The 20,188-nt window shown below is 34.8% G+C and overlaps 1 protein-coding gene across 7 annotated transcripts in view; it reads left to right on the top strand.

Moving 5' to 3' along the window:
- The window catches only part of SLC38A6 (solute carrier family 38 member 6), a 62,485-nt gene extending 44,331 nt beyond the window's left edge, over positions 1-18,154 (top strand). For 5 of the 7 annotated variants that reach the window (XM_074393156.1, XM_074393158.1, XM_074393161.1 and 2 more), the window contains 9 exons: positions 2,411-2,493; positions 2,978-3,036; positions 8,340-8,405; positions 8,642-8,695; positions 10,516-10,595; positions 11,311-11,411; positions 15,976-16,100; positions 17,206-17,556; positions 17,739-18,154. In XM_074393156.1, the coding sequence (XP_074249257.1) occupies positions 2,411-2,493; positions 2,978-3,036; positions 8,340-8,405; positions 8,642-8,695; positions 10,516-10,595; positions 11,311-11,411; positions 15,976-16,100; positions 17,206-17,556; positions 17,739-17,819 (1,000 nt within the window). In that variant the 3' untranslated portion in view covers positions 17,820-18,154. The remainder of the gene's footprint in view (positions 1-2,410; positions 2,494-2,977; positions 3,037-8,339; positions 8,406-8,641; positions 8,696-10,515; positions 10,596-11,310; positions 11,412-15,975; positions 16,101-17,205; positions 17,557-17,738) is intronic. The other 2 variants (XM_074393157.1, XM_003924405.4) reach the window with 2 other exon arrangements.
- Positions 18,155-20,188: the final 2,034 nt, after the last annotated feature.

Raw genomic sequence — 20,188 nt, 5'->3', positions numbered from 1 at the left:
CTTCCCACTAATGCTACAAATACTTATGCATAGGTTATAGTTTCTAGCAGCTTCATTTCCTAATGACACAAATTAGGGTGGGGAAGGGAAAAGTGTCATCATGGTGCTGTTTCTGCTGCTTCTCATTCTCTTGTTTTGTTAAAGAGAAAGTTGCCAGCACCCACTAGTAACAATTTAAAGATGCAATGTCGAGTACTCCCTCATAAACCAGGGTGTAAAAGAACTTAAGTGAATCATAAAGCTTACGTTAGAAGCCATGGATTGAAATCCATGTAAAGGAAGACCTTTGCTTAATTTAACATGGCAGTGGGAGACTGACTATCTGGTAGAGAATGAAAAAGGGTGCATTATTGCAAAGTGGGAATTTTGAGATTATCTACCAAACAATTTGAAAAAGTCCTTGTTGGTCTTTGATGCCCCAAGCTCCCATTTTTGCATAACTTTTACTTTGTTGCTATTGTGCATGTGTATGTATGTATTTTTACACTTCAATGTAAAAATCTGACAGCTACATTAAAGAAAATTTAGAAAAGAAAGCAAAGAAAAATCATGCATAACATCCCTAACCTAGTCACTGTCCTTTTAATTATTTTGAATTTTTCCAAAAAGCTTTGAAAAATATAGTAATCATATTTATATCATCATTTTCCATTTTATTCTATTGTGTTTTTTCTTAAAGCCATGTAACATTCCATTGAGTATGCTGTTCTAAATATTTTCAAATGTTGGATATATAGAATATATATAGTTTTCCTTTAGCTTCTTAATATTATAATAATGTATCCAGCAGCTTCATGTACATAGAATTTTCTCTATTTTTTTTAGAGCAGATTGCCACTACATTTTTATTGCTCTTGCTACATATAATCATTGTTTTTCCAAGAGGTAGTACTAATTGGCAACATCACTAGCAATATATAAAGTCCAGTTGTGTCACATCTTTGAATATTTTTGTTTGCTAATTTTGCTAGATTAATAGCAACAATCTCATTTTTTTAAATTAGCACTGGTGATTGAATTTTCTTCTTGTCTGTTTACTAGTTGTATTTCTTTTCTTTCATGAATTGCTTCTCTTTTACATACAAATCTATTAAGGTCTTGGGGAATTAATTTTAACTTTTGAAAATGTCTCCATATTTATCTCACATTGAAAAATTGAAACCATATATATGCAAACAAGGAGAAAATAAAAATTGCTTATATTGCTATCACATAAAAATATCTACTTTTTGGTACTTTAAATTTATCCTTCTGGCTTCATATGTGTATCCAGTTTTGTTTTTTTCAATGAACAAATACAGAATCACTGTTAGCCTACCTTTTTCTTGTTCTGTATTCTAATGCCTTTATATGAAAATTTTAATATTTTACAATTGGTAATTCATGCCGTTTCCTGAAATTTGGAAAAATGTATATAGAAACTATATACATTTAGTTTCTGAAATGTCTGAAATGTCTTCTATACATATAGAAGAAAAGTGACCCATTATTTTACCACCCAGAGATAATGACTATCAATATATTTTAGTTCCTTTCCATTTTTAATACATCTGTGTTTTTTCTTAAAATTAGCGTTCTATACACACACATATGATGTTTGCTAAATATTCAGTATGTTGTTATTTCAAAATTATCATCGTCTTGGATGTTTGTTTTTAATTTTTATAATTTTAAGTGTTTTCAGTAAACAACTTTTTATAAAAGTCTTTGTTCTTCGAGAACAGAAAACCAAACACCGTATGTTCTCACCTGTAAGTGGGAGTTGAACAATGAGAACACATGGACAGTGGGAGGGGAACATCACACACCAGGGCCTGTTGGGGGATGGGGGGCAACGGGAAGGAGAGCATTAGGACAAATACCTAATACGTGTGGGGCTTAAAACCTAGATCATGGGTGGATAGGTGTGGCAAACCAGCATAGCACATGTATACCTACCTACGTAACAACCTGTACGTTCTGCACATGTACCCCGGAACTTAAAATACATTTTTTAAAACCCTTTATTCTTATTGTGTATTTTTAATAATCTTTTCTAAGTGTTAAAGTATATAATTGTTTGAAAATTCTTTATATCTATTGCCAAATTGCTTTCCAGATAGGTAATCTATATAGTTTGCTTTTTCACCAGCTTTTTGCATACCTCATCACTCCTCACTAATGTTGACTATTGTTTTATTTTTAAATATTTATTAAGTTGGTAGTTGGAAATAGCCTCTCTTTGTTTTTATACATTTCTAAATGTAAATTCATTAATAAGAATAATAGGATCCCACAAGAACATTTTAATGAAAGGAAGTGGACTTTTCCTAATGGCTGGTTGTAGTGGCTATTTGAGTGTGTGTGTGTGTGTGTGTACGTGTACAAACACTGGAGTCTCATGCCTAAAATAGAACATTTTTTCTAATAGATATTGGTGTCTTGATGGACAAACACTACTAATAATCGTATGTGTTGGCATTGTGTTCCCTCTTGCACTTCTTCCCAAAATAGGTAAGTCTTTATAGAAGAGCACATGATTTGTTTAGAAAAAGGAAAGAAGGGAGGGAGGGAAAGAGAGAAATATTAAGGGGCTTTAAAATTTCACAGTACCACATTTTTGGCAGAAGGATGGTGGTTGTGAATAATTTTAAACTTGGCCTTATTTTGTGTTGCTCAGCCTTCAGGCCTGCCTAGTTAACTTATTACTTGGTTTGCAGTAGTATTTTGTCTGCCCCACTAAAATAAAATCTTTACAGCAGAACATTAAAGAGAAGCCTTTCGTTACAGTGTACCATTAGTGGTAAGCCAGTTCCAATTCTGCTGTACAGAGCTGCATAAATGATCTGTGACAGATAGTTGGAATGTTGTTATTCTGAGCCCTAAGCCCCAGATACCAAGCACTGTAATAGGAAACATGCCCAAGATGTATAGCTTTAGTTGTACGTTAAGATCACTTTCCTTATAAATTGCTTTTTATTTTACTGTTATTTTACAGGCTTCCTTGGCTACACAAGTAGTTTATCATTTTTTTTTATGATGTTCTTTGCTCTTGTGGTAAGTTTAAAATATAATGCACTGCATATCTCCTCACTAAAATTGTAGTCATTGTGTTAATGTCTTTTTTACTTTTAGCTGTTTTGTATTGGGAAGGGTATCTCATTTTATTTCATTGTGTTATTAAAAGCACTTTTGTTCCATAAAATTATTTCCTTCATTGTATCTATTTTGAAGAGGCTTAGCTTAGCTAGAACAGCATTTCAAATTCAGTATTTCTGTGGTTAACTAGCAAGAAGAGCATGCCAATTCTGTTAAAATCTTAGATGGTGTGTAATTCTTTGTGTAGGTGTATAAATTTGTTTCTGTACAATATTATATGAAGAATCAGTTTGGCTCTAGTCTGTAAAATCTGTTTGATACTAGTCATCTTAATTTTGAAACTTTGTTCCATTAATGAAAAACACAGCTTCTGGGACTACACTGAGGAGATCTAGTAAGAACTGGGTTGCCTGTATTCCTCTTTTGTCTGGTCTATTCAGTATAGATAAATTCTCATAAAAACACTACTACAAATAAATATTTTTCTTCACATGTAGGCTATATTTCTTATTTTTTAATTAGCTCATTTTTATTATAATGTATAAAAAGTCAGATGGTACATTTAACTTACTTTGATATTTTAAAATAATATAAAGATAAAAGAATTTAAATTTGTTTTCTTCTAATCCTTCTAAAACATCTTAACATTCTAAAGATAGTAGCTTTGTGTTAAATTTTTAAGTCCTTTTTCTTTGTTTAGCAGTTTATTCCATAATCAGTATCTAAATGTCAAACCTTAAGTAGAATTAAGCATTTTTAACTTTTCAAGAATACACATGTCCAAATGAGTTTTTCATAGGCTTGATTCAGCTCTTTCTTGTTATTGAGAATGCACGAAAGAAAATAGCCACGTGTAAGAGCAGGACAGCACATCAGTAGTTAAGCCATATTATAGAGCCAGATTTCAAAGCTGTCAAAACAACCTACGGTGCATTTAACTTAGGCTAAGCTATCTTCTGAGACACAGGGATAAAATAACTTTAAATTATTTAAAAAAAGTGGAAATGACCCTGATTTTAGTATATGTAAGCCTTTGTCCTCTATTGAATGCTCTTAAAACTAAAAAAATTTAAGTGTTTGCATTTGATCATTTGTTCAATTTAACAATATTAAAATCATTCCTCCTCTTCTCTCCCCACTTGTCTGACTTACATCTTACAAATAAGTGAATTGAACATACACTTTATAGGCTCCATATTGAAGAGAAAAAAAAATTTTCATCATAATTTGATTGTTGAGAAGCATGGTTAGAAGTGGTCTACATATGCAAATGAATGTATGGATATTAAAGAGGATCAGTGTAGATAACATATTGAATTTTTCTCTCACAGATAATTGGCAATGCAATCATTGCATAGGTAGGAGTAATTTGGTTTTCATAGCCAATAGCTTAATGCAGGTGAAATGTATTGATGTGATATGTCTGCTGTAGTTTTGTTTCTGTCATGGCAGATACTCTTTAATAAAATGCAGATTTCTACTGTAGCAGTCATATGGAAATAATACCCATATTCTACATTTATTGTAATGCCTTATAAACCATCTGCTCAGATTTTTACCTGTGAGCACAGTTTAAATTTAATCTAAAATGGGGCAATGAAGGACACTTCTGTACACTTTTTTTTAAATGCTCTTTTTAATTGGCATATTTATTTTATTTTTTTATAATTTTATTTTTTGAAACAGTTTCACTTTGTCATCCAGCCTGGAGTGCAGTGACGCAATCTCAGCTCACTGTAACCTCCACCTCCCCACTTCAAGCAATTCTCCTGCCTCTACTTCCAAAGTAGCAGGGATTACAGGTACCAGCTAATGTTTTTGTTTGTTTTTGTATTTTTAGTAGAGATGGGTTTCACCATGTTGGCCAGGCAGGTCTCAAACTCCTGACCTCAAGTGATCCACTCACCTTGGCCTCCCAGAGTGCTGAGCCACTGTGCCCAGCCACCGTATTTATTTTAGATTCTCTGGGTGTTAGGTTTTGAAATACGTAGTGGTTAGGAAAAGGAAATTTATATATATTAACCCAGAATTTTGGAAGAATATCAATTTTTTATTTACTATTTTTGTCAATATGTGTTTGTAATTATTTATAGTATTTATATCACATTTTTTAAAAATCAGGTTAGAAATGATTATTTCCTTATACTCTTTGAAAAGTATAAATTAAAATCTATATTTTATCTGTTCTTCCAGATCTGTATTTTCATTTAAAAAATTTAACCTAAATTTTTGCCCCCTCTTAAATACTTTACAATTTTAAAAATATTTTATCAATGTCTCAGAATGATAGCAAAAAGATGGATTTATCTTTTTTGGTGAATTTACTTCTTCTGGTCCATTTTAGAACACAGATTGCCATTCTTTCTTAAAGTTCTATCATAAGTACAGATAAGTATTCTAAGCAACACTGGAATAAGTTGGTAATCCAATTAGACAACTTTTTTAAGAGACAGAGTCTCACTCTCTCCAGTCACCCAGACTGGAGTGCAGTGGCATGATTATAGCTCACTGCAGCATCAGACTCCTGTACCTAGGTGATTCTCCTACCTCAAGCTTCCTGAGCAGCTGGAACTATAGCCGCATGCCACCACACCTCGCTAATTTTAAAAAATATGTTTGTAGAGACAGAGTCTCATTATGTTGCCCAGGCTAGTGTTGAACTCCTGTATTCAAGTGATCCTCCCACCTTGGTCTCCCAAAGTGCTCGGGATTATAGGCGTGAGTCACTGCGCTGGCCTGAAATAGAGAATTACTTAAATGGATTTTAGTCAGAACCTTTCCTTCTACTCAGCACTACATTAGGCATTATAGCATGTGGGAATTTAACCTGGACACTAGTCTTAAGGATCTGTCAGTCTAGTACGGGAGATAAGTTTGATTTCTTAGCCAGGAGCGGTTGCACGTTCCTGTAATCTCACCTACTCTGGAGGCTGAGGCAGGAGAATCGCTTGAACCTGGAAGGCAGAGGTTGTGGTGAGCCGAGATTGCACCACTGCATTCCAGCTTGGGCGATAGGGTAAGACTCTGTCTCAAAAAAGAAGAGATTAATTTCTTTTCAAACATGGTGAACAATGTGTGCAATATAATTAAGTATTGCTATATTTGCTTCAGAATAAGAGTCTCGAGTTTCGAGGAGAGAAGGCTCACTGAGAGCTAGAGTTTTAAAGGAAATAAAACTTGAGCAAAGGGCTTAGCGCAGAGAGAAGGGAGGCCTTTTGTGCAAGTGAACAAATGTTTTTAATACTTAATCTCCTTTTTCCCTTTGTCTTTCCAACCCCGAGACTTATTTTTTTGCCAGCCTGAGCAAGGACTTTCTGCTAATCTTTCCTTTTTGTTTTTGGGTCTCATTTCACTCCCGTTCTGTACTTCTACTTTGTGAGACATTATCTCTGTCCACCCCATGTCACCATGCAGGCTTGTAGTTGGGATGGATCTTTGCAGAGAAATTAGCTGTAGTAACTGAATTGTCTATTAATATAAAATCAGGCTGCTACTTATTTTTTTCTAATTAATAAAATGATTATATTGCATTTTGGAGCATTGCTTTGAAATATTTTGATTTGAAAGCTTAAGAAGTAACAACTGATAAATGAGGTAGCTCACATGCAGAGTTTATCAGGGTACCTGGTGCACAGCAGTGCTCAGTAAATGGTTGTTTCTGCCAACACTACCACTGTTAATAAGGGGAAAATGTAAGAAACTGAATTTGGGCCGGCACATTGGCTCATGCCTGTAAACCCAGCACTTTGAGAGGGTGAGGCAGGCAGATCACTAGAGCCCAGGAGTTCGAGACCAGCCTGGGCAGCATAGCGAAACCTCGTCTCTACAAAAAACCACAAAAATTAGCTGGATGTGATGCCCACATGCCTGTAGTCCCAGCTACTTGGGAGGCTGAGGTGGAAGGATGGTTTGAGTCTGGGATGTGAAGGCTGCAGTGAGCCGAGATTGTGTTACTGCACTCCAGGCTGGGTGACAGAGTGAGACCCTGTCTAAAAACACAAGAAAAGAAACTGAATTTGGAGCAGTTTTACTGTGGCTGAAGAGAGACCTTATAACAAACTCACTTCTCTAGCTTCTCCCTTACCCCATCCTCATGGATTTTTTTTTTTTAAACCTGTCAAGAAAATGATGGTGAGATTATTGCTTTTGATTTTGTTATTTCCTTTTGGTAAGTTAACCATTTCATTTTATGTCATATTGAAAACTTAAGAAATGTCAAAGCAACTTGTCCAGTTTATATGATAATTTTTTTCTTGGTGAGTTTTTAAATTAAGAGTGATTATTTAGTTCACTCATTAACTTAATCCTAAAAGTATACATTTTCCTTAGATTTGTTTTATCAGTGTAGAAAATTTTGATTAAATTAGTCAAAATCCAAAACAGGTAAATACCAAGTAGTAATAGAAATGGTGTTTATGTATTGGTCTCCTACGAAGGACAAATTCTTTGTTCTTTCTTGCCCCTGCATGCACTGGGACTAAGCCTGGAGCAAACATTCACAGAGTAATTATGTGCCCTGAAACAACAGCAACAATGGTCATATTGACAGTGTCTCAACTATAGGTCTAAGAACAGGATGGCCACAATTAAGAGTAAAAACCTGAAACATTTTCATGGATGAATTGGAAACAGCACCCCTACGATTTCTTTTAATGTTTTTTGTTTAAATTTATTTTTACTGGCTGGAGGTCCCTAGCTATATGCTCTTATTCCAGCCAGCTTTCTCCACATTCGCCAGAAATAATACAAATATGTAAAAGTAAGGAAGGCAGCACTTAATACGTACATCAGAAATCCCTGAGCTCCTGCTGTATATAGCATCTCTACTTATTTCTTCCTGTGGCATTTCCGTAAACTGCTATTAAATGTTTCTCTAGTCACTACTGGTACCTGCTCCACAAATAACCGTATTCCTGTATGACTGTCACCGAAAACAAGGTGTTCCTATTTTGAGTTGCACTTAAAAAAAAAAAAACCTTGATGCTGTTGGAATTTTGAATCTTGACACAGAGTACCCTTAGTCTTTAATGTGGGAGATCTCTTAACACCCTGCGGTCCCCAACCCCATCCCTACCACAGGTGATCATGTTAAATGTTGATCCCATTCTAACTAGGAAAAGTCATAGAAGCAGAGACTCTTCTGTTAGCATCATATTTGATATGGTATTAGATTAATTGAAATGATACTGACCTATTTAAATTTATTTTCTTTTTAATCTTATAAGAAATGATCTGAGTGCTGATTTTGTTTACTTTTTTAGGTAATAATTAAAAAATGGTCCATCCCTTGTCCTCTGACATTAAATTATGTAGAGAAATGCTTCCAGGTAATAGCTTATATTTTCTTTTCAGTTTCTTCCTTTTTATTTCAAACTAAAAAGAAAAGAAAGACTAACAATTCTTTTCAGATTAATGAAAAAGTAATGGCTATGTTGCATTTAGAACTTTGTTTTGAAATATTTTGATTTGAAAGCCTAGTAATAATAAATTCATCATTTTTATTGATATATTTGAAATTTAATGGCTGTTGGTTTCTCTTTTTCCCCTCAATACTCTTAAACAGATTTCAAATGCTACAGATGATTGTAAACCAAAGCTCTTTCATTTCTCCAAAGAGGTGTGTAAGTTATTAACAGATACTTTTAGTTGATTTTTCACATTTCAAGTTTTAAGAGGTTTGTGTAACAGGGTCTCTTAGGTCTTTGTACCTGTAACTAATTAATTTTCATGAAAGTGCTAAGTATAGGATTGCCTACCAGAAGAATACTATTATTTAACACAGGGTGGCCCATTATGAAACAGCCACCTTTTTTTTTTTCCTGGCATGCCTTTAAATGGAGCCTGTTTTAAATGGGCCTCTGCCTAAAAGAACAGATTTACCGAATGTCTGGTCTGGCCAATAAGGTCCTCTGTGGATACAGACTTCCTGTTGCCCTCTGGACTTGTAAAGCTAAATAGCCAATTATATCAAAAACTCTTCCCCTGTGAGTAGAACCTTGGTCTGTAGCTAAACAGCCTCATCATTGGACTAGTGACTGAGCACTGCCAATACTTCTTCTGGCCAACATTCCAAAGTTGAAATTTATAATGCCAGGAGTAGAGACTAGAAGACCAAATCTTTTTGCCTTCTCTGAGTCATAGGATACTGGAAATGCCTGTAAGAGTCCCTGAGCATCAGCAGAGGAGACAAGAACTGTGACCTGGATGATCTCTGCTTTACCCTTCTAGAAGAGCTCAGTCTTCCCTGTTGCTGCAGGTTTCTTCGTCTATACTTTCTGACTCTGCTGAAATGCTATTTTGCATAGGTCCCAGATGATAGAGTCCCCTCTGCTCATGTACAACTCTATTAGTGTAAAATGTTAGTGTGGTTACTCCTCCATGTGGAATTTTCCTTTTTATCTCTAGTTTTTAAATGAGAAATATCTGGCCCCAGAAGGGAGATTACCACATTTTTTACATGGTAAAGACCTCCAGATGCCTTAAAGATCTAGGTAGGATAATTGACAAGCCAGGAAATTGAGCAAAATATGAAATAGAGAATTTGTGAATTAAATTCTTATTCCCCTAATTCAGCCTCAGCAAACACTACAGCTTCCTTTCTCTTAATATCTCTCAGATATATTAAGACTCTAGGCATTATGTCCCAAGACAGGTCTTCATTTCTGGAATTTCTTTTGTTTAAGAGCATAAAAGTTAGTGGAAATTTTTTTAGAGCAGAAAGGAGAAAATAGATCACCGTCATCTGTTTGGTAAAGATATTTTTTACTTAAATGGTAACTTGTTTTGCTTTACTCTGACTTTTAAGTATTCTAATAATAAAAACAAAATAAAACCTTATACTTGTATATTATGTTGGATCTCTTAAGAGTCTGTAGGTCTAGAATAAATGATATTCATTCCCACTGAAAGAGATCCTACTCAGAGATGCTGGCAATATTAAAATATAATTAATATTTTCAGTATTCCCTTGGATTGTGTTTATGAAAGCAGGTTCAAGAGCATTAACTACTAGTGCTGCTTAGGGTAATAAGATATGTATAAATTCTGCATACATTTAAAAGACTGAGAATAAAAAAAGAACATTTCTAAAATGTTATTTTTATCTTATTTGAATATTATTTATCTTTCGTAATTTTAAAAATCTTATCCAGATAATGTAGAAGTAGTGATTGTAGTAAAAGCAGCATGGTATAGGAAGGAAGACAAAAAATATTCTGGCTAGTACAGGCAAGCCAACTATCAAATAAAATATTTGTCGATGATCATAAGTGTTTTTCTCTTTCAGAAATTCTTATTTTAAAAAGAGATGACTCATAAAAGATGAAATAAATTTAATCAAATTGATTTTTTTTAAAGAACTGAGTTTGTTGTCAAATGAAATAATGGTTTCAGTAGAGAAGCATGTAATAATTTTGTCTTTTTGAAATTTTTTTTCAGAGTGCTTATGCCCTACCAACCATGGCTTTTTCATTTCTCTGCCATACCTCAGTATTACCCATATACTGTGAACTTCAAAGGTACTATAGAGTCCAGGAATATTTTAAATATATTGTGTATCTTTTTACCTCTAGGGCTTTCAGGTTGAATGTCATTCTCTTTTACTAATCCCTGTCTCTCATCAGTGGATTCTAAGTGTTAGTTTAAAACAAAACAACCAAGAATTAGTTCTGTTCAAGTTGAGAATGTTTCCTAAAAGTGTAATCTTTGAAGCTGGGCATGGTGGCTCATGCCTATAATCCCAACACTTTGGGAGGCCGAGATGGGTGGATCAGCTGACGCCAGGAGTTCAAGACCAGCCTGGCCAACATGATAAAGCCCCGTCTTTACTAAAAAATACAAAAAAATTGCCGGGTGTGGTATCGGGCGCCTGTAATCCCAGCTACTCATGAGGCTGAAGCAGGAGAATAGCTTGAACTGGGAGGTGGAATTCACAGTGAGCCAAGATCATGCTATTGCACTGCTGCCTGGGTGACAGCAAGACTGTCTCAAGAAGAATAAGGAGAAGAAGAATGAGGAGAAGAAGAAGAGTAATCTTTGTGTACTAATTTCAAATAATGAATTCTAGTATATACTGATGAAGTGGGCTTGAATGATTGAGGAATTCCCTTGACTAGCTTGGGAGATTAGGAATTCTCTTGACTAGTTTGGGAGATTAGGAATTCTCTTGACTAGCTTGCTGCTTTAGATCTCATTCACATCACAAATTCTACCTTTGCCGTTTTTCTCTTTTAGTCCTTCAAAGAAAAGAATGCAGAATGTTACCAATACAGCAATTGCTTTAGGTTTTCTCATTTATTTTATATCTGCACTCTTTGGGTACCTCACTTTTTATGGTAAGTATATTTTAAAATTATAGATGACAAAATAATAGTTATATAGACGGCCTCACACCAATGTATAGACTTTGTTTATACCTTTTATTACTAAGTTAATTCGTTCAGATCGCCAGATTACAATGCAGTACTGTGGTGCCTCTCGAGACCTAAAGAACTGGATTATCTTTCTTTTACGCAGGTAGTTCAGGTTTAAGATTAATAACTTCTTATGAAACTTTTCTTAACCACTTAAGGAAAACTTGAGGCTTAGGGGCATTGATTCTTCCTATAAGAAAAAATGTACAATTTTAATGATTTTGTTTTTCTTAAATTTTGAGTTCAGAATATTAGTCTAATTCAGAAATTTGGGGGTTTGGTGAGTCAGGCATTTTAATTGCAAAAGAGCGAGTTGAGAAAGGAAAGGGTTTTACACTGGACTATAGCCGTATACTTAGATGTCAGATGTCTCTGCCTTCAGACCTAATTATTACAGGATTCAGCAGATGTGCATTCTATGATGCCCCATGACCTTTCTCCTTAATTTTTTTTTTTACAGGTTCTTTCAAATTTATGCAACAAAAATAAAATCGTGTTTTATTTCTTTTGCAAAACTTACCTGCTTTGTATGTTGATTTTCTTTTTCCTCTTCTGATGAGAACCTCAGGAAAAAGTAAAGTTCCATGTACACCATCAGGAAAAGCATTATTTCCAGTGTGAGCATGGTGCCTTGCTAGAGACACTACAAAAAAAAATTAAAACAGATTGTCAAGGTTTTCTGATCATCATTAATAAAACAAAATTACTTAAATATATAAACTTTATTTTTGGATATTCGGTTTGTTAGTTTTAATACAGACTTGAACTCAGTAAGACTTTTCTGTGTGAATAAGATACTATAACAGGGTCTCTTTGGATTCAAAAATATTTTGTATAGCAGACTAGCTCTGTATTTCTTTTTATTAATATTGTCACCTGGCACAAACACTGTTACATTTACAGATCTTCAGCAATGAGAAAAAGTCCAAAAACACTGACCTCCTTCTTCTCCCTATAGATAAATAGAACTTTCTGGAAGAAACATCAGATGGCTTACCAATATCCAGGCTGACTGAGAAATAGTTATGTGAATCACCATTAGGTGCTTAGAAGCTGTATTAAATTGTAGCTGTATTAGATTGAAAAGGGATATGGAGGAGGGATGGAAGCTACTGCATTTATTGAGCTAACATTTAAGAAAGTGTTAGGTATTTTATATATACTGCGTAACTTAATCCTTATAACAACTCTGCAAGCTCAGTGTAGGTTCATTTAGATTGAGTAATTAGACCAGATATTGAAGCCAATTAATAATGGAATTGGGATTTGAATCCAGTTTTGTCTGTCTCCAAAGCCAATGCCTTTATTACTGTGCTGTCTCCTCAGAAATTATGCCATAGAAGCCAGATCCTTTATTCCAAGTTTCTGTTAAGGTGAACTTTTAGAAAAAGGTGACTCACTTCAGCTCTAGGCATCCATCTATGTATGTATCTATGTATAATCTATCTATCTAACATTATTGCTTGAACACAAAGGCTAAAGGTTTTCATCATGTAGATAGCATGTTTCTTAGACAGGGATTTGTCTAGTTATCAGGTAAAGCCATTATGTTGTCTCTGATGTAATCCCTTCTTCACCAATGCAGATTCTTCAGAGTATGCAAATTTTGTATAATGGAGAAATATTCATCTAAGAAAAATCACATGGTAGGTAGATATATGATTGATTGATAGGTAGAGGTAGGCAGGCAGGCAGGCAGGCAGACAGGTGGGTGGGTGGGTGGATGGATGGATGGATGGATGGATGGATGGATAGATGGATTGATGGATGGATTAGATCAGGCATCCCCAGACTTTTTACACAGGGGGCCAGTTCACTGTCCCTCAGACCGTTGGAGGGCTGCCACATACTGTGCTCCTCTCACTGACCACCAATGAAAGAGATGCCCCTTCCTGAAGTGCGGTGGGGGGCCGGATAAATGGCCTCAGGGGGCCGCATGCGGCCCGAGGGCTGTAGTTTGGGGATGCCTGGATTAGATAGATAGATGATTGATTGATTGAGTGACTGAATAAATGATACAAAAGTGAGTTTTCTCCAAAGACAGAAGAGGCAGATAATGATTTGCTATTGAATTGTGAATCATAACAAAGAAAAGCCTTTGATTATATCTTTCTATCAGGGTAACAGGAGCTTTGTGTCATAGGAAGAAATTGCTGATTGAACCTGAGGTCTTATCAAGGGCTAGCCTCAACTTAAGGCTTACAATTCATTTAATAGATGAGCAACTAAAGCCCAGAGAGGCGATGTGACCTGTCACAGAATTAAAGGCAGGTTTCCGGAATACTAATCCAGTGTTCTTTCTGCTACTTTGTGATAATCTTTGTAAACTTAATACCGTGTTTGACAATGTGTATTAAACAAGACAGCCTCCTGACTTCAATGGCATATATAACTTGCAGAGATCACCATTAGGTCCTTTCTGAGATTTGTAGAGATTTGTTTGAATCCAGGGAAGCATGCAGTACTCTATCCCTCACATATGTTATGGCTCAGTTAAGAACACAGAGTGACTGGCTCAGAAGAAGGGTTTTTATCCTGGGAAAGTAGACATATGACATCTATTTTGAATTTATAATAAATCTAGTTATTCAAGATTTAAGAGCTGCTTTGGATCCTTTTATCCACAACTCCCAAAGCTTAGTTACTTTCTAAATTTTGTCAGGTAAAAGGGACCTAGAAGTATGTACCTAGATTAATGATATTTGCTCTGATTACAGATGTGAAAGGAAGAGAAAAAGGTTCCTCTGGTGAGCCAGGCCAATGCCCAAATGTTGCTTAATAACCAGGCCATTTAAAAAGTCTACAAGGTTGTTAAGCCAGAAGTGTTAATAGCTCATTTTATGATTCAGAAAATGGAAATAAAATAGTTTACCATATTTCTCCGAAGACTCACAAGTATCTCACAGATTTGGAAATAGAATCCAGATTTCCTGGCTCTTCTCAGTCTCTTACTTAGTCCACATCCCACATTGTGTAAAGTATGTCTTTGATACTTTAGACAATTCATTTCTCTCTTGTTTCCATTATCACTAGTCTAGTTCAGATTCTCTTTACCTCTTAGTGATTGTAACAGTAGCTGTTAGGCCTGTTTGGGGTCTCTTTTCCTTCCAATCCGTACTCCTGCTTAGTTCAGATCATAACACCCTGTTCTTTGTAAGTCATTATTGCATTTCTGTGGCCTACCAGATTGAGTCCACACCTCATGCAGAACTGTATTATTAGGTCTGAAATGCATTTCCAGCCCTATAACCCACATCCTCTGTAGTACTTACTAGACCACTTATTTTCTCAGATGCACATTCCCTTTGCTTTCGCTTGCGCTGCTTCTTGCTTCCAGAGAATCTCTTCACCCACGTCTTTGAACATCAGTGCACACGCATTGGCTCATGTAATATGTATCTCTGTAGTAAGTCTGTAGGTCATAGTAACTCTATAGTTCAGTGTATTGCCATCTCCATTTTAAAGATGTAGGAACTGAGAGACTCAGAGAAGTTAAGTTGCTATTAACTGGTGGGATTTGAACCTTGTTCTGTGTCATCACAGTTTAGAATCTCCATAGCTCTTGTTTAGAACTCTCTTGCCACTTATATGTGTGTATACACTTTCTATCATATTTGTGTGTATTCATGTTATCGCTTAAGTTCCCCGAGAACAGAGTTATGTTTTCTTTTGTTTTTGATTACCCTCAAAGTATCCTTTCTAAAACATATGCTCCCAAATCAAAAAGCACCATTCTATGTGAAATACAAACTGATATTTTCCCGCAAAACACTGATACGCAGTGTTTCTGAGTCCCCTCACTCTTCTTACCCCTTGTTTGGGTTGAAGTGAGGGAGATGTTGTGAGAATGGAAAAACGCTGTGGAGCGAATCCTGTTGCTGACCGCCACACACTGGCCTACTAAGTAAGACATTTCCCTAACACCTCTTTTTGTTCTAAAACATGAATCCACAGGTAAAATGTAACATGCACCAAACTATGAGATTCTAGAAAACATTGTGGTATTGAGGTAAAGATACTGGCTTTAGCACCAAAAAGTAGTAGATGCATGGCTCTGCCCCTGTGTGTTATGTGATCTTAGGCAAATAATTTAACACTTTTGAACCTACCTACATATTAATGTTGTTATCATAGGGATCAAATTCAACAACACATGTGAAAGCACTTTATAAACAAACAGCAGAAATGTTCAAACTCTTAGATTATGGAAAAGTTCTAAAGAGATATTTCAATGTATGTATTCATTGTCATGTTATAATTTTAGAGGTTCTGCTGCTTCTGGTTTTTATTAAAAGAAAAAAGGTGATAGGTTTCAAGAAAATATTTAATTAATGTGTCTGTTTCATAGGATAGGGGAAAGGCCAGGATTTGGTCATGGGAATCTAAAATCTGTTATCATCCATTAGTGCAAAGGAAAACAATTTTGTTGCTATTGACATCTTAGTACTTTATAATGTGATCCTTCTTCTTCTTATTTTATTTACAGACAAAGTAGAGTCAGAATTACTAAAAGGTTATAGTAAATACTTACCACATGATGTTGTTGTTATGACTGTGAAGTTATGCATATTATTTGCTGTGCTTTTGACAGTCCCTCTAATCCACTTCCCTGTAAGTACTCTTAAATGATTTTTTTGTTGTTGTTGTTGCTTAGTATAGCTGCTTCCTAATAGGGAAACACTAATTCTTTGCAGAATAGAATGTTTAAGTCACACCTAGTCTTGTATATCTTATTCGCTTGTCAAGTAATTGATCAAAGACTTCATACTTGCATATGGCCCCATGAAAGCATAAAAATAACAGTGAGCCACTAAGCTAATTTGTGCTTTTTTAGATTTAGTTTATTTAGATTTACATTCTCCCACAGCATTGTTTCCAATTTAGAAACTATAGTTCTTTTAAAGTTTTTGGTATTTCCCCCCCTTTAATTCTGTTTTCAAAAAAATGTGCATGAAGAGGAAAAGTCAAGTCAACAAAAATAAGCTCCTTCTAGTTTATTGTAAATTTATTTTCACATAGGCATTCTAGTTCAGTCTTGGTCAAAACGTTTTATTTGCTCTAGAATTGTAATTTAAGGGGCAGAACGGATTTCTGAGAAAATGGGAACAAAGACTTTGGGTATAAATGCATCCGTATGGATTTTCTCTAATGCTGAGTTTTGTAAGAACTGGGGCTTCAAGCCTCCTCCCTGTGTGGGCTGCAGTGCCAAGATTACGGCAGGGACTGGATAAATTTTTGTGGGATGTGACTGCCTGCTGTCCCCTTAGCAGTGGGAAGTGTAATGAACTATTTTTTCGTATTTACAGTCTGTGAAACATATAAAATAAAATAGTAAGTGGTGTTTCTTTCCCATGCCATGATTTCTTTTTCTATTATAAATTATTTTTTTATCTGTTGAATTTAATGAAAATGATTCTTTGAGATTTTTTATATTTTTATTGCTGGTAATTTAAAAATTTATGCAACCTAAAAAATTGCATGTGAAAATTTTTTCTAGCATTTAAGCTAAATAATTTTTATGAAGCTTACATGGAAAGGTTTAGTGTATAAACAGTTTTTGTGTATATATACTTTATAATAATAGTTTATGCTGCATTTTTGGAATCTAAATGATGTAGGAGGCAAAAATATTATGGTTATTGTATATGTTTCTCTCAGCAAATATTTTGACTTTGACACTTCCTCTTTGCTAAATGTTTCTTTTTCTGTAATACAGGCCAGAAAAGCTGTAATGATGATGTTTTTCTCCAATTTTCCATTCTCATGGATTTGTCATTTTTTTATCACTCTGGCACTCAATATTATCATCGTTTTGCTTGCAATATATGTTCCTGACATTAGAAATGTATTTGGTATAGTTGGTAAGTTTTCTGTTTCAAAAAGTTCACATAATAAGATTGATAAAATTGTTACCCAGCCTCGTATCTGCATCCAGCAGTATCCTCTCTTTTTTTTTTCTCTCCGATTTGAAGGTGCCAGTACATCAACATGTTTGATTTTTATATTCCCAGGACTATTTTATCTTAAACTTAGCAGAGAGGATTTTCTTTCATGGAAAAAGTTTGGGGTAGGTTGTTTCTGTTTCCTTCTTTAAGACTTCTATTTTTAAGAAATACTTTGTCAGTTTATATTATTTTACCTACATCAAGAAAGTCAATATATTACAAAATATAAAATACATTATTGTGGAGTATAGAAGTTTAACAAATACGCTAATTGTATTGTTTATCTTTTTTCTTATTTCCACAGGCATTTATTTTGCTCATCTCTGGAATTTTGGTTGGGAATTTTAGTTTAGCATTCATCATTTTTGATTGGATTAATAAATAAAAGAAATATTCTCCTACCCCTTACAAAGAATAATATATCTCTATATGCAACAAGGAATTATTCTGGAAGACACCCTGGATGAAAAATAATATTTTAATAAAAATTCTTAACAGAAAAGCAGAACAAAATGGCAGTAGGTATGGGGAAGTAACTACAGCAGTTTTAATCAAAATAAGAAACAAACTCGAAATGCTCTTAAACATATTGGGTCATTTTTTTTTTTTTTCAAATTAATATTTTTAATGGTAGTTTTATGTTTGCAGAAATACTGAACAGAAAGTACAGAGTTCACATATACCTTTTTATGCCCAACATACAGTTTCCCGTATTATTAACTCTTGTGTTTGTGTGGTACTTTTGTTAAATTTTATGAGCCAACATTAGCTATTATTAACTAAAGTTCATAGTTTACCTTAGGGTTCATTCTTAGCAACCACTAGCAACCACTGATTTTTTTCTTTACTTTTATTTTAGGTTTGGGGGTACATGTAGAAGTTTATTACATAGGTAAACTTGTGTCATGGGAGTTTGTTACACAGATTATTTCATCACCCAAGTATTAAGCCCAGTACCCAATAATTATCTTTTCTGCTTCTCTCCCTCCTCCCACCCTCTATCCAGCACCCCAAGTTGTTTTTCCCTTTGTGTTCATAGGTTCTTATTTAGTTCTCACATGTAAGTGAAGACATTTAATATTTGGGTTTCTTTTCCTGTGTTAGTTTGCTAAGGATAATAGCCTCCACCTGTGTCCATGTTCCTGCAAAAGACATGATCTCATTCTTTTTTATGGTTGCATAGTATTCCGTGGTGTGTATGCACCACATTTTCTTTATCCAGTCCATCATTGATGGGCGTATAGGTTGATTCCATGTATTTGCTGTTGTGAGTAGTGCTACAGTGAACATTTGTGTGTATGTGTCTTTATGGTAGAATAATTTATGTTCTTTGGGGTATATACCCAGCAATGGTATTGCTGGGATGAATGGTAGTTTTGCTTTTAGCTCTTTGAAGAATCACCATACTGCTTTCCACAATTGTTGAACTAATTTACACTCCCACCAACAGTGTGTAAATGTTCCCTTTTGTCCACAACCTCACCAGCATCTATTATTTTTTGATTTTTAAATAATGGCTATTCTGACTGGTGTGAGATGATATCTCCTTGCAGTTTTGATTTGCATTTCTCTAATGATCAGTAATACTGAGCTTTTTTTTTTTTTTTATGTGCTTGTTGGGTGGCATGTGTGTCTTTTTTTGAGAAGTGTCTGTTCATGTCCTTTGCCCACTTTTTAATGGAATTGTTTGTTTTCTTCCTTGTAAATTTGTTTAAGTTCCTCATAGATGCTGGATATTAGACCGTTGTCAGATGTATAGTTTGCAGATATTTTTCTCCTATTCTGTAGGCTTTTTACTCTGATGATAGTTTTTTGTTGCTGTTGTTTTTTTGTTTTTGTTTTTTACTGTGCAGAAGCTCTTAAATTTGATTAGATCTCATCTGTCAGTTAATTTTTGCTTTTGTTGTGATTGCTTGGTGTCTTTGTCATGAACTGTTTGCCCATTCCTATATCCAGGATGGTATTGCCTTTGCTTGTCTTCCAGGGTTTTTATAGTTTTGGGTTTTACATTTAAGTCTTTAATCCGTCTTGAATTGATTTTTATATATGGTGTAAGGGAGGGGTCCAGCTTCAATCTTCAGCATACGGCTAGCTAGTTATTTTAGCACCATTTATTGAATAGTGAGTCTTTTCCCATTGCTTGTTTTTATAAGCTTTGTCGAAGATCAGATGGTTATAGGTGTGTGGCCTTATTTCTGGGCTCTTTATTCTGTTCCATTGGTCTATGTGCCTGTTTTTATACCAGTGTCATGCTGTTTTAGTTCTTGTAGTATAGTTTGAAGTGGGTTAATATGATGCCTCCAGCTTTGTTCTTTTTGCTTCAGATTGCCTTGGCTATTCAGGCCCTTTTTTGGTTTCATATGAATTTTGAAATAGTTATATATCGTTCTGTGAAGAATGTCATTGGTATTTTGATAGGAATAGCATTGAATCTGTAAATTGCTTTGGGAAATATGGCCATTTTAATGATATTGATTCTTCCTATCCATGAGCATGGAATGTTTTTCCATTTGTTTGTGTCTTCTCTGATTTCTTTAAGCAAGGTTTTAGCATTCTCATTGTAGAAATCTTTCACCTCCCTGGTTAGCTGTGTTTCCCAGGTATTTTATTCTTTTTGTGGCAGTTGTGAATGGGATTGCCTGATTTGGCTATGAGTTTGGCTATTGGTAGTATATAGGAATGCTAGTAATTTCTGTACATTGATTTTATGTCCTGAAACTTTGCTGAAGTTATCAGCTAAAAGAGCTTTTGGGC

The sequence above is a fragment of the Saimiri boliviensis genome, chromosome 2, assembly GCF_048565385.1.
Source record: "Saimiri boliviensis isolate mSaiBol1 chromosome 2, mSaiBol1.pri, whole genome shotgun sequence".
Lineage (NCBI taxonomy): Eukaryota > Metazoa > Chordata > Mammalia > Primates > Cebidae > Saimiri > Saimiri boliviensis.
The sequence above is the reverse complement of the archived record's forward strand: the minus strand, read 5'-3'. Positions and strand labels throughout refer to the sequence as shown.